This window comes from Tiliqua scincoides, chromosome 5, assembly GCF_035046505.1.
Source record: "Tiliqua scincoides isolate rTilSci1 chromosome 5, rTilSci1.hap2, whole genome shotgun sequence".
Lineage (NCBI taxonomy): Eukaryota > Metazoa > Chordata > Lepidosauria > Squamata > Scincidae > Tiliqua > Tiliqua scincoides.
In genome coordinates this window covers 69,123,621-69,136,609 of record NC_089825.1, presented here as the reverse complement: position 1 = coordinate 69,136,609, position 12,989 = coordinate 69,123,621, and the positions used below count along the sequence as shown (strand labels likewise).

The 12,989-nt window shown below is 40.8% G+C and overlaps 1 protein-coding gene across 2 annotated transcripts in view; it reads right to left on the bottom strand.

Annotated features, from left to right (window-relative positions):
- The window catches only part of BRD9 (bromodomain containing 9), a 32,956-nt gene that overhangs the window by 16,700 nt on the left and 3,267 nt on the right, over positions 1–12,989 (bottom strand). Inside the window, exons 3-8 of one of the 2 annotated variants that reach the window (XM_066628186.1) lie at positions 12,746–12,878; positions 10,218–10,278; positions 8,729–8,873; positions 7,153–7,263; positions 5,950–6,065; positions 932–1,064 (exon numbers count right to left, since the gene is read on the bottom strand). In XM_066628186.1, coding sequence (XP_066484283.1) covers positions 932–1,064; positions 5,950–6,065; positions 7,153–7,263; positions 8,729–8,873; positions 10,218–10,278; positions 12,746–12,878 — 699 coding nt within the window. The remainder of the gene's footprint in view (positions 1–931; positions 1,065–5,949; positions 6,066–7,152; positions 7,264–8,728; positions 8,874–10,217; positions 10,279–12,745; positions 12,879–12,989) is intronic. The other variant, XM_066628187.1, reaches the window with a different exon arrangement.

The window sequence follows — 12,989 nt, the reverse complement described above, 5'->3', positions numbered from 1 at the left end:
CCCTCCCCCGGCCTCCCCAAAGCCCTGTGCTGGCCTGACTCAGCTGTATGGACTTACCTGCCGTCGGTGCAGCAGAGGCCAGCACAGGTCCATGCACCAGCCTCCTGACTCCAGAGGTGTTGCAAAAGTGCCATTAAGGAATTGCGCTGGCCCAAGAGCACTTCTGAATTGAGCTCACAGTTACGTAGAGCTACTCATGGTGGAGGTGGTAGTTTTGTCATCTCTTGAATGTGTCAGTGGAATAGGTTGTATGTGTGTACAGCCCAACACAGGCAAGTTGTGTTCCATACACCCACCAAAACAATGATTAAACATAAAATAACCACCACCAATAACTGCACAGAACTGACTCACATATATTGAACACTAAGGATAAAGCCCCTATTCTAACACAACGTAGTATATAAGGGCATTTGACAGACATAATGGGGAGAGGAAGTAGGTTGATGGAATTTGGCAGCCATGGAGACCTCTTCAGTGTATGGGAACAAACTTTCCCTTAGTTTGGGGCTGCATTGGCACTAGAAAGTTGGATAGGAATGGGCCCTTAGTTTAACATAATCAGCAGATGTCAATATTCTACTTTTATTTTCAGTTTTTAGTCTTACTATAATGCAGAACGTTACCCATCCAGAGTAGCCCGCTTTAGTGATTTTAATACAGAGCTAATGTATTAAACTTTCAAGGGGATGGTCACCAAGGCAGAACCTAGGAACAAGACCAAGGGGATACTTAATTTCTGTTTATCTTCAGATGGAAGTCTCGAAAAATGCATGCACATTTAATACATGCACTCTGTTTAACTAACAATATTCACATTCCATTTGCATGTCAGAAAGCATAATTATTTAATCTGATTCAAGACATCATTTCCATGCATTTAGCTGAAAAATAGTAAAGTAAAACAACTGCATAGATTAAGTGGCAAGACCTTGCTGTTTGGGAGACATCTATTGATTCTGTCCCGAGCTTCATCAGCTGCATGTTCCACCAAAGCCAAGACGTGTTCTTCAGCTGTGCTGTCTGTCAGACTGCATGCATTTCCTTCTGGTTCAAATATACAGCTACAACAAAGTATAAGTTATACAAATAAATATGAAACCAAATATGGCTAAATGTGAGCATTCTCCAGTCAGCCAATCCACATTTTTTCCCTTATTATTCAATGGGTTGTATCCTAACTTGTTTCTGGAGGATGGAATATTATCAGAAACACCTTACAATCCAGGAAGGAGCATTCTGACTATGCAAAGATCTCTTGTGAAAGCAGAAGGGGTCCCTGGACTGATGAAATGCCCCTTCCAGGAATGAAAGAGGCTTCCAGTGACATCCTATGTTCTACAGACAGCTCAAAATAAAACCCCACTGGCCAATAACATACCTGATGCTTTATATCAGGGGTCTTCAAACATTCAGCTGCTAAGGTCACACCATAAGAACATAAGAACAGCCCCACTGGATCAGGCCATAGGCCCATCTAGTCCAGCTTCTTGTATCTCACAGCGGCCCACCAAATGCCCCAGGGAGCACACCAGATAACAAGAGACCTCATCCTGGTGCCCTCCCTTGCATCTGGCATTCTGACATAACCCATTTCTAAAATCAGGAGGTTGCGCATACACATCATGGCTTGTACCCCATAATGGATTTTTCCTTCAGAAACTTGTCCAATCCCCTTTTAAAGGCGTCTAGGCTAGACGCCATCACCACATCCTGTGGCAAGGAGTTCCATAGACCGACCACACGCTGAGTAAAGAAATATTTTCTTTTGTCTGTCCTAACCTGCCCAACACTCAATTTTAGTGGATGTCCCCTGGTTCTGGTATTATGTGAGAGTGTAAAGAGCATCTCCCTATCCACTCTGTCCATCCCCTGCATAATTTTGTATGTCTCAATCATGTCCCCCCTCAGGCGCCTCTTTTCTAGGCTGAAGAGGCCCAAACGCCGCAGCCTTTCCTCATAAGGAAGGTGCCCCAGCCCCGTAATCATCTTAGTCGCTCTCTTTTGCACCTTTTCCATTTCCACTATGTCTTTTTTGAGATGCGGCGACCAGAACTGGACACAATACTCCAGGTGTGGCCTTACCATAGATTTGTACAACGGCATTATAATAGTAGCTGTTTTGTTCTCAATACCCTTCCTAATGATCCCAAGCATAGAATTGGCCTTCTTCACTGCCGCCGCACATTCTTGCTATTAGTGTGGCTGACAAGACAGTCAATTACAGAAATGTAATACATACATTGTGTACATAACACTAAGAATTGTCAAAATAGGAGAAAAAAATTTGCAATATTTGTAGTTGTGCTCCCTGTGAGAGTAACCCAGTCCAATAGTCATTTCATTTGACAGGAGAAAGATGCACAGTGGCAGGTCAGGATTGGGAGGAGAGCACGTAATAACAACTCTCACATAACTTTAGAACCAGGGGACAATTGAGTGCTGGGAGAGTTACAACAGACAAAAGAAAATATTTCTTTACTCAGCGTGAAGTTAGTCTGTGGAACTCCTTGTCACAGGATGTGGTGATGACATCTGGCCTAGATGCTTTTAAAAGGGGACCAATTTCTGGAGGAGAAGTCTATCACAGCTTACAAGCCTTGATGTGCAAGTGCAACCTCTTCATTTTGGAAGTGGGTTACTTCAGAATGCCAGATGCAAGGAATGCCACCTGGATGCAGGTCTCTTGTCTTGTGTGCTCCCTGAGGCATAGATGGGCCTATGGTCTGATCCAGCAGGGCATGTTCTTAATGCCACTGGGTTCATCAGGTCAATCAAAATGCGCTGGTAGGTTGGATGTGGCCTGTAGCTGGGGAGCCCTGCTTTATACATATGCAAAGTGTGTGTTTGTGTACACACACACACAACGCATCTCATTATATACACACACTCTCTCTCTCTCTCTCTCTCTCTCTCACACACACACACACACACACACACAACACATCTCATGATCCAGTGCAAAACATTTCGCATGAACCAAACATAAGAATTGCCTTGTTAGATCAAAACAAGGTTATAACAGTCCAGCATTCTGTTTCCAACAGCATTGTTGGTCATTGATACATCTGGGAGTGCAACCAGGACATGAAGATAATAGCCTTCATCCCCACTTCTTTAGTGTAGGCATCATGCCTTACAGTCACCATGGCAGAAAGGTATGTCTAGAATCTGAACTCAGAACCCCTTTAACCCAAGTGAGAATTATGTCCCTAGACTGACAGTCTTTAAAGCTTTAAAACTTGGACTGCGATGTGGCACCTTAGAGGCCAGCAGATGGCTTTTATGGGTCACATTCCTTGCATAGGTTTTTATGGGTCACATTCCTTGAATGTGCTTCCTCCCCCACAGCTTTTCAGGTCTTGTTCTAAGGAAGAACGTGTGCATTTCTCCTAAGGCCTAAAATCAATGTGGCTAAAATAAATTTGATTTTAAAAAATCAAAACAAGTGAATTTTCAAAAAATGTTTCCGTTATACAATGCATTTCTCTAAAGAAAATAACAAAATGAAACCTGATCTTAACACGTGAAAGTCAACGTTTCAAATTGGAGCTCAAGAAGTATCAAATACATTTTGTTAACAACTATTATTTTAAAGGAAAGAAACACGGGGAAAAATAACTTACTTTTGATGTAAAGCATTATACATGATACAGATGGGTCATATGTGATTTTGTTCATTTATTACTATATACAGTGCCCTTTAAGCAATTATTACAGCCCAATCCCACCTAACTCCTCTGGTGCTGATGCAGCCACACCAACGTGGTGCATACTGCATCCTGTGAGAGTTTTGAGCTGTAAAGATCTCTTCAAGGTAAGGAAACATTGTCTTGAGTACTGGCAGTGCTAGCAACCATCCCAGTGTACTCCAATGAGGGTGCAATCCTAACCCCTTATATCAGTGCTTTCCAGCACTGGCATAGCAGTGCCAATGGGACATGTGCTGCATCCTGCAGTTGGGTGTCACTCATGGAGGCCTCCTCAAAGTAAGGGAATGTTTGTTCCCTTACCTCAGAGCTGCATTGCCCTATGTCAGTGCTGGAAAGCACTGATATAAGGATGTAAGATTGCGCCCTGAAAGGACAAGATGTGGCAAGGAGGTGAGTGCTGACTGTCCTGCATCCCATTCCTGTACACCAGGGTATTTAATTGTCAAGTAGGTATGTTCCAATGCTCACTCTCTATGTTTTCATGAGAATTCTATCACAAAAAGGTATATGGAGATACCAAAAAGATATGTCCAAATGCTCTCAATATGCTTCTAGGCTTCATAAAGGGCTGAATGTGTCTGTTTCATTTACACACAAACTCATATATTTTGTTACTGCCATTAATTACACAACGAGAAATCATTTATTTAAACTAGATTTTCAAAAGCAAGGTGATTTAACTCAATCTACCCTGCCCAAGAGGAAGCAGAAAATGGGTAGGAAAGGTGAATATTTAACTGGATGAAGAGGATTTTACTCCGTGGGGAAATGCCTCCCTCCTCTTAAGGTAAGATCCAGAAGCCTGGGAGAGAAAGCTCAATAACTTGTGCTTCTTTGGAAACTCTGAAGTATCTATCACAGAATGCTTGGAGATCCTGTATCACTTTTATTGCTGTTCCAAAATGTGGTTGCTAATGAAAGTGAACAGGGATATAAAATTTCAATGTAGCCCCATCTAATCTTCTACTAATGCTGTATAGTGGGATGCCATGGAATCTAATCTTCCAGTGTGATTTTCTCATTGCAGAACCCATAAATCACTTTCCTATTTAGGAACAGTGAGATATTTGACTTTAGGGCAACCCTCCTTAGATGCTTACATAATTTCAAGCAAAGTATCCCTTATATGGTATCCATACAAAAAAATTAAATCAAAATATATCATGTTTTGTTGATAGTAAAAAAAAAAAAATCAATACGCAGAGCATGACTGTAAACAAAGAGTAAAATAAGCAATATTTCTCTTAGAAAACATTTAAAATATGCAAGAGTTGGGTGGTAAATTCTGCTGATTCCACAGATACTCAAGCAATACCAGCAATTTGGAATCTATCTAAAACCAAGGATGCAATCTTATACAAATTTCCTCAGAGTAAGTCCCAGCGAATATAACAGGGCTTTCTTCAGAGTGAATTTGCTTAGTAGTGCACTGTAAATTGATTACAAAGTGCCATACACACCCCTCTGTAACTTGGAAAATGTGTGGCTACACATTTTGTGACTGGAAGGGAAATAAACTGGACTCTCAGTATAAGACTACTTCAGTTAGGGCTACAGTAAGCCAAAACAGGAACACCTCTCTTAAATTTTTCCGATTGTGGTTATGCAACATGTTCTTTTGACCAAAAATTGAATTTAAAAGATGGAAAATATTGACCTATACTTGAGGTGTCTGTTCATTAACAGTTAAGCCAAAGACAGAAGAAACTTCATCAAAAGCTGTCATAAAAAAAACAGATTAAATGAAGACCACTGTCCAATCTATAAGAGCAAAAGCTCAAATTAATTTTCCATCTCAATGCCTTTGAAACTATTGTTTAGGGAACTGGTTTGCTGCAAAGGATTACCAGTAATCTTCAATGAGACGATCAGGAATGGTGGACAACGTTCCTAAAAGACCACTTCTCTATCAAACCTTGCAAAATTCACCCACAGAGGAGAACTGTGTGCATCCTAGGAGACACTTTCAATACATTTAGAGGGGAAAAACTTTCAGTTCATGTGGGGGACAACCTATCTTCCCTATACTCCACATAAACTAATGGTGCACTCTAGAACATGTAAAAAGATTCCCTAACAGATAATCAAGAGTTCCTTGACAAATATGGGTGTACTGAAAGGGTTATCTTAATAGTGGAAAGCTTAGAAACCAATGCTCTTATTCTAATGCTTCAGATGCTGGTAATTTTGAAACTAGTACATATAAAATAGCAAAGAATTCCATCAAGATCTTTACCTAATAACTTCTTTACTTGGCTTTTTGGATTTCTTGGTAGTCTCTACGTGCACAGGAACAACTTCGGGCACAGGTTCCTCAACAGCTGTGTCTTCGTCACCCAAAAGAGCTGCCTGCTGAGAAAAATCCATGTCCTGCATAAACGACATGCTGCGCTTCAAAGCTAACAGCCGTTCCTAGAATTAGAAAGGACAGAGCGGCAGGGACTTTACACCTTTCCCTCATAGCCAAGATGCTATGATGATGGGATGGGATGGGAATGGCCATGGCGTTGCACCTAAGAGCTACATCTTCAATGATGATGCAACATGATTCAGTCATGGCAGCACGACACCAGAATATCTGTAACCTAGAAAGAAAAACTACACATGCAGATGGCCATCTACCTGAGTGTGAGACTCACATCCATCTTCACAGAGGACAAGCTACTTTGTTTTGTATTAACGCTTTTATATTTTCATATTTTTAAAAAATGGTTTTGCACAATTTCATGCCAATCCATTTCCTATGCAAGCATTTTTCCATTTCTTTTAATGCTATTATATGTTCTTCCTGTCTTTTTCTTTTTTAATGTTAGTGCTGGGGGAGGGGCTTGTGTGATGGCTATGGGGATTCTTATATAGTATTCCATAAATCATAAAACATTTTAAGTGGACTTAGACCTGGAAGATCCAGGTTCAAAAACTCGCTCAGCCATAAGCTTCCTGAGTGACCTTGAGCCAGTCACTATCTCTAAGCTTCACCTCACAGGGCTGTGGTGACGACAAAAGGAGGGAAGGAACTGGTACACCACCCTGAGCTCCTTGGAGGAAGGGTGGTATAAAAAAACTCAAGACAAAAACTCAGAAGGCAAACGTGTGGCTGAAAAAGACTTAGCACTGGGGCAGGGTGGTAGGGTTGCAGTGTTCTACACAGCTTCTAGTCCCTTTTCATCATAAGTAGAAGCAGAATATAATGCAAAAAAGAAAAATCCTATAATTCTGCTTAATTTGAACAATTTATATTTGTTCCAGAATTCAGATTTACTTCGTAGAGAATGTGTATTTTTTTAAGTGCAGAGTATACACGCTACTGAACAGAGCAGTCATATAATGGGCACTATAACTAAAGACAGATGGATGAAAAAATGCTTCACTGTGACTCACTACAATTGTTTAATGTGTATTAGTGATCTCATTGTGATCTCTTTCATAGCTATCTTACTTTGCTCATCATCTTAAAACCTGTATGGAGGATCTTCTTGGCCAATTTGTAGTACACGGTGTCTGGTCTGTTGTATGTCATTGCATTATCGCACATCAGTTTAAAATCTGCCTGTAAAAGACAAACATAAGCATTGCCATGTTTTCAAAAGTTCTTTATAGTTGAAGAAGTTCAATCAGAGTCATGTCATGATGAATTCAAAAACATTAAAATGGAAAATACTGTTGATAAACACCCACCAATTATTTCAAAGATGACTGTGAAGATTTGTGTCCCTTTTAGTTCTTCATGGCACAAAATGGAAACCAAAAAAAGTCTCACTCCTCAGCATTTAATATCTACATCAAACTTTAGAGAACAACAATGAGTAAAACTCATTAAATCGGTTGGTTCATTTACTTTTCTTTTGGCAGTTTAGGTGAAGTTCTTACAAAACAAATGGGGCTGTAAACCTCCACCTGGGCTGCTCTACTTCAGACTGTAGATGGGAAGGGTTATGGGAATGGGAACTAGCATGTCATATGTTGATTTTCTAAGTACAAAGAATTATTTTTATAGTATTCAGCCAGATGAAACCACAGTATAGCATACCAAAAGAACTAAATTCTTTTACTGTATCAGGGTAAGTATGTACAACTTGCAACCTAGTAGGCCAGGCAGAGTTTAGCACAGTGATTTTCAACCTTTTTCATCTCATGGCACACTGACAAGGCACTAAAATGGTCAAGGCACACGACCAGGTTTTTGACAATTGACAAGGCACACCATGCTGCCAGTGGGGGCTCACATCTCCCATTGGCCCTATTAATAAATGACCTTCCCCCAAATTCCTGTGGCACACCTGTGAACCACTCGTGGCACACCAGTGTGCCACGGCACAGTGGTTGAAAATGGCTTGTCTAGCAGCTAAATATTATAACCTATCAGGCGTTTGTCAATGTTCTGATTTTTCAATCTTAAGGAGGCTACAAAAACAAATTTTTCATACACGGCCTCAATTTGATTTAGTTGATTATGGGTTATGGAGGATTCTGGCACAGAATGCACAAAAGATTTAAAGCCCAGAGCATAGCCCGAAGCACTCAAGGTTATCTCACCAACCTTTCTGATCAGGAAGAAGACCTTGCAGATAGAGAGATTTCCCATCACTTCTATGGGAACCTTACTCACAGGACAGGGGAATGCAATGATGTGTCACCATGTTATGTAGTGGAAAACGCAAGCTTGCCAGGTGTACAACTGGAAAGAATCCACAGGCAGTCCCTCTTTCTAGCACATGCAATTCAGGGATACATAGCCTTAATGCATTTGATGTGCATATATTACAGTTGCACAGATGTACACAACACATTTTGTGCATATCCATACAAAAAAATAAAAAAAATAGAGAGGCCCTAAGTTTTCACAGCGGAATAACAGGATTACTAGCCACTCCTATGGACTGCACAAATATATAGGATTATTTCTCAAAGCATTTGCATGATCATAGACAAAAAAATTTCACCTCTGTTATACTGAATATAAAAATTGGCTGTTGTAGTATTGTTGAATATTTACCAAAACACTAACAATTCACCTTAAATTCTGTTACTGATTTGTACTCGTTTGCCGCAATTTTTTCTTTCATAGTGCCAAAGTCCATAGGATGCTTTATTATCATGGAATACCCAGGAGCAATGGCATCCGTGACTGGAAAAGCAAAAAAACCATGTGGATCTTTCCTTTAAAAATAAAGAAAAGAAAAGAAAATCATGCATTTTTGCTATGTTTGAGAACGTTCTTATAAAAAAGTGCTTTTTGTTTAAAGAAATGATTAGATAAATTTATTTATTTACTGTATTTATATCCTGCCTTTTTCCCCAAAGGGCACCCAAGGTGGCTAAATAGATGATACTGTTAAGAACTATCAGTAAGCCTTGATATTCACTTTACCTTTACAATAACATACCACCATTGCATATAGCAGTGGTTCCCAAACCTTTTAGCACTGGGACCCACTTTCTAAAACGCCACACTTTTCGAACCTAACTAGCTCTACCAGACTAAAAAAAAAAAGTGTCACCTTACCAGCTCAAGTCTCTGTTTTTACCCTTTTTACTATGGTGGGGGTGCACCTTCTGGAAAGTCTGTTGAGCTTCACATTCATCAGATCAGGACCATTCTGGTGGCCTTGCGTTCCCCTTCACATGGCCTTCAACAGGAGCCAAGGCATGCGTACTTACTCATGAAGAAATGCGCATGTGAAGCTCAGTTTTGCTTTCCATAGGGCTCTAAACATTTGTCAACTTGGGGGGGAGACTTCCTTCTTGAGTGTTTTTGGGGGCATGCATTCACCTGGGGGTATTGTGTTCCTCTTGGCCTGCCCTTTGAAACTGACTGAAGTGCGTTCACCTACTCATGAATAAACACAGTGCTGTTCAGTTTCACTTTCCATAGGGCTCAATGTATTTTTCCCTTCAGCTATCAGCTTCTCAGTTTCAGTTTCACCACCAACCAACAATCATGTCATGACTCACTGGTGGGTGGTGAACCACAGTTTTGGGAAACAATGGTATACTGCGAATTAAAATTAGCCACTTGAAACCCATATTATGTCATTTAAATAATATAGTCTTGAAAAATACAACCATCTCAAGTTTCTTTTTCTAATCAAAATCTATTCATGAAAAATAAATAACTTCAATACTAAAACTGAAAAATCCATACTAAAATTTCATTTTTCTTTCATGGCCTTTGGAGAACTGGAGGTTTGTACTCACTGAAACAAGCTGCTTTACTACTACACATGCTACTTTTCTTTTTTATTTCAGTTGTACATAGAAAACATTTTCAGAGATTAGACAGCTAAGACAGTCCTTTAAAGCATTGGCTGAAAAAGCATTTCTCTCATTATTTAAAAAAAAATTTCTTAAGAAAATTCCCCCCCCCCAAAGTTCCAAGAAAATATCCTTTTTAAAAACACCCTTTAAAAAGTGTCTTTGCTCCTCCCCCCATTTCTGCTTTTCTTTTTTCAGTCATCAATATCTAGACTCAACTGCTATTCACAAATCTTGCTGCAGCCTTACCTCTGTAACTGGCGAAGAAAATGCTCCAATAATTGTTGGATAGGCGTGCTCTCATTTTCTGCTACAATTCAACATGAGGAAAAGAAGTTAATTCTTATAAACGCTATGCTTTAATAGGGTATATCTGCATGATGTGTTAATCTGGTCACATATGTGAATTTTGCAGCTCCAGAAAGATCACTATATACAATTATTGTGCATACCATATTCACTATCTCTAATTAGAACTAAGGTTCAGCAACAGTACATTGGACCTTGAATTGTTTTTGCTTGTAAATGTAAGAGACAAACTCTTCACATCTGTATTTATTTACTGCAGTTTTATCCCACTTCTCTCCCCATTAAGGGTCCCATGAATAAACTCTATTTTCAACAAACAGAAGAGAAACAAATCTAACAAATTAGGAGCATCAGAACAAAAACTGGTGACATTTTCTGCCAGACAACTTCCAGACTTCATCTGCATTATAAAATGCCTGGCAATTCATAATGCTTATTCTGATGCATATATTTTTATATGGCACTAATTTTTATATGGCACTAATAATGCTTATTCTGATGCATATATTTTTATATGGCACTAATATTTTTATCTGGCACTAATGCATACTGGTAATTGATTATTAGAAAAGGATGCTTTGCTATTCACTTTCCCATTCCTACCTCCACTCCCTGGGAATGCTTTAGTAAAGTAAAAGAATACATATGATTGTAAAACTGTGTGAATGGGTGAGAGGCTAGTCGGACTTTGGGTGCAATCCTATCCTGCGCTGGAACAGGCCAGCCAGGAGGCTTGCGCTGTATCCAGTGCAGGATAGCGGCCATAAGCAGCTCAGCCAGAGGTAAGGGGAAACATTTCACCTTACCTCCGGTTAAGGGCTGTGGCCCCTATGGATCTCCTTGGACTCGCGCCACTTCTTGAAGCCACTCCATTCTCCCCAGGAACAGGGGTTGGGATCTGGCATAACTGCCAGATCCCAGGCCCGCCTCCTGCTCCCCGCTCGCTCGCCCACCCTCTCGCCACCCAGGAACGCCTCCCTCCCGCCTCCTCCCTCCGAATACCTTTGCTGCTTGCGTCAGCCTAGCTGGACCGATGCAAGCCTCAGAGAGGAAGCCAGGGCAGAAGCTTATGTCAGCCACCACAGGCCAGCGCTTCTCAGAGCGCCAGCCTGGCTTCCTCTTGAGGAGGCGCAAACATGCCTTATGGCACGTTTGTGACCCTCCTGGGTCAGCGCAAGGGACTTGTGCTGGCCCAAGTCATTTCTAGGATTGCGCCCTAAAAAACTGAGGGACTGGAGTAGAGAGAGAGATAAGAAAAAAGGAATCAGGTTAGTTTACATATACCTATATAAGGTATACATTTAAGGCGCAATCCTAACCTCTTATGTCAGTACTTTCCAGCACTGGCATAGCGGTGCCAATGGGATGTGTGCTGCATCCTGCAGTTGGGTGTCACTCATGGAGGCCTCCTCAAAGTAAGGGAATATTTGTTCCCTTACCTCAGAGCTGCATTGCCCTTATGTCAGCACTGACATTAGGACTGCACCCTAAGAACTCCCTCTTTAAGAAGGAGCCCTTTGAATGTGAACATAGGCAAAGCTCTGCAAGAGCACAACATTTCAATCAATTAGCAAGGAAACCTCTAAAACCAAATGTATTTCATCAAAGCCCAAGGACATTGAGACAAAGAAAGGTGTATTAAAACCCTGTGCATCTTTCCTGAGGGCATGCCAACTCAGGACTGGAAATGTTCAACCCAAGAGACAAAGGGTGATGAGGATGTGGAAGCCTTGCCCCTGGAGGCAAACTCTTCAGGAGAAACAGCCCAAGGGGTTAAAAGAAAGAGATCCCCAGGAATCAGGAGAAGAATGACTTCATCATGATTCTTCACAACCTACATTACTTGAGTCATCAGCATTGCAATACTGAACTTTAATAGTCTAGTCAGCTGGTAAGAATGACTTCGACAGAGTGAACAACTGTGTCTGTTAGGGACTTCAGTTATTTTGCTGCAAGCCATTATCACTGCTGCTTTCCGTTAACCTGATGCCTTTTCTTTCTTTGCTTAGATCTGATTTTATAAAGCTTGTTCATAACTGTCAATGTTGCTTCAGAGTGGCTTAACTCAAAACCCCTCCTTTGGGAGTGCAGACTCAGGGCCCAATCCTATGCAACTTTCCAGCACCGGTGCAACCACAGTGCAGACCCAAGATAATAGAACAAACATTCCCTTACCTTGAGGAGGCCTCTATGACTGCCTCCCCACCAAAGGAAGCAGTGCACACCGCATTGGCACAGCTGCACAGGCACTAGAAAATTGGAAAGGACTGGGGATTCAATTGGGTCCAAGCATGCCTTTCTAACAAGAGGAGTCAGGAATGTATTTTTTCTATGAAAAAAATTTCCACTGTATCTTTGCACAGAATTTAACATGGTCTATTGGAGGAAATCAATATCAAATCTCACTGGTAATTAGATCTCAAATAAACTGCTGATTTATTTCACTATACCTACAGTTGGCTACTCACCAGGCTGAGTTCTGCAGGCTCTCACTGGACGATCAGTGGGTGGCTCAACCTCTACTTTCTTTCCAGGATCAAAGTCATCAGTCTCACCCTCAGTGTCACACTGTTCCTTCTCCCTTTTCCTTTTTTTCTCCTCCTAATACCCAAAGGTAGAAACATGAAAAAGGTAATCAATACAGCATATTCAGATGCAAAAACAGCATATACACACAAAATTGTTAAAACTGTCACCAGAAATATTTTGGTG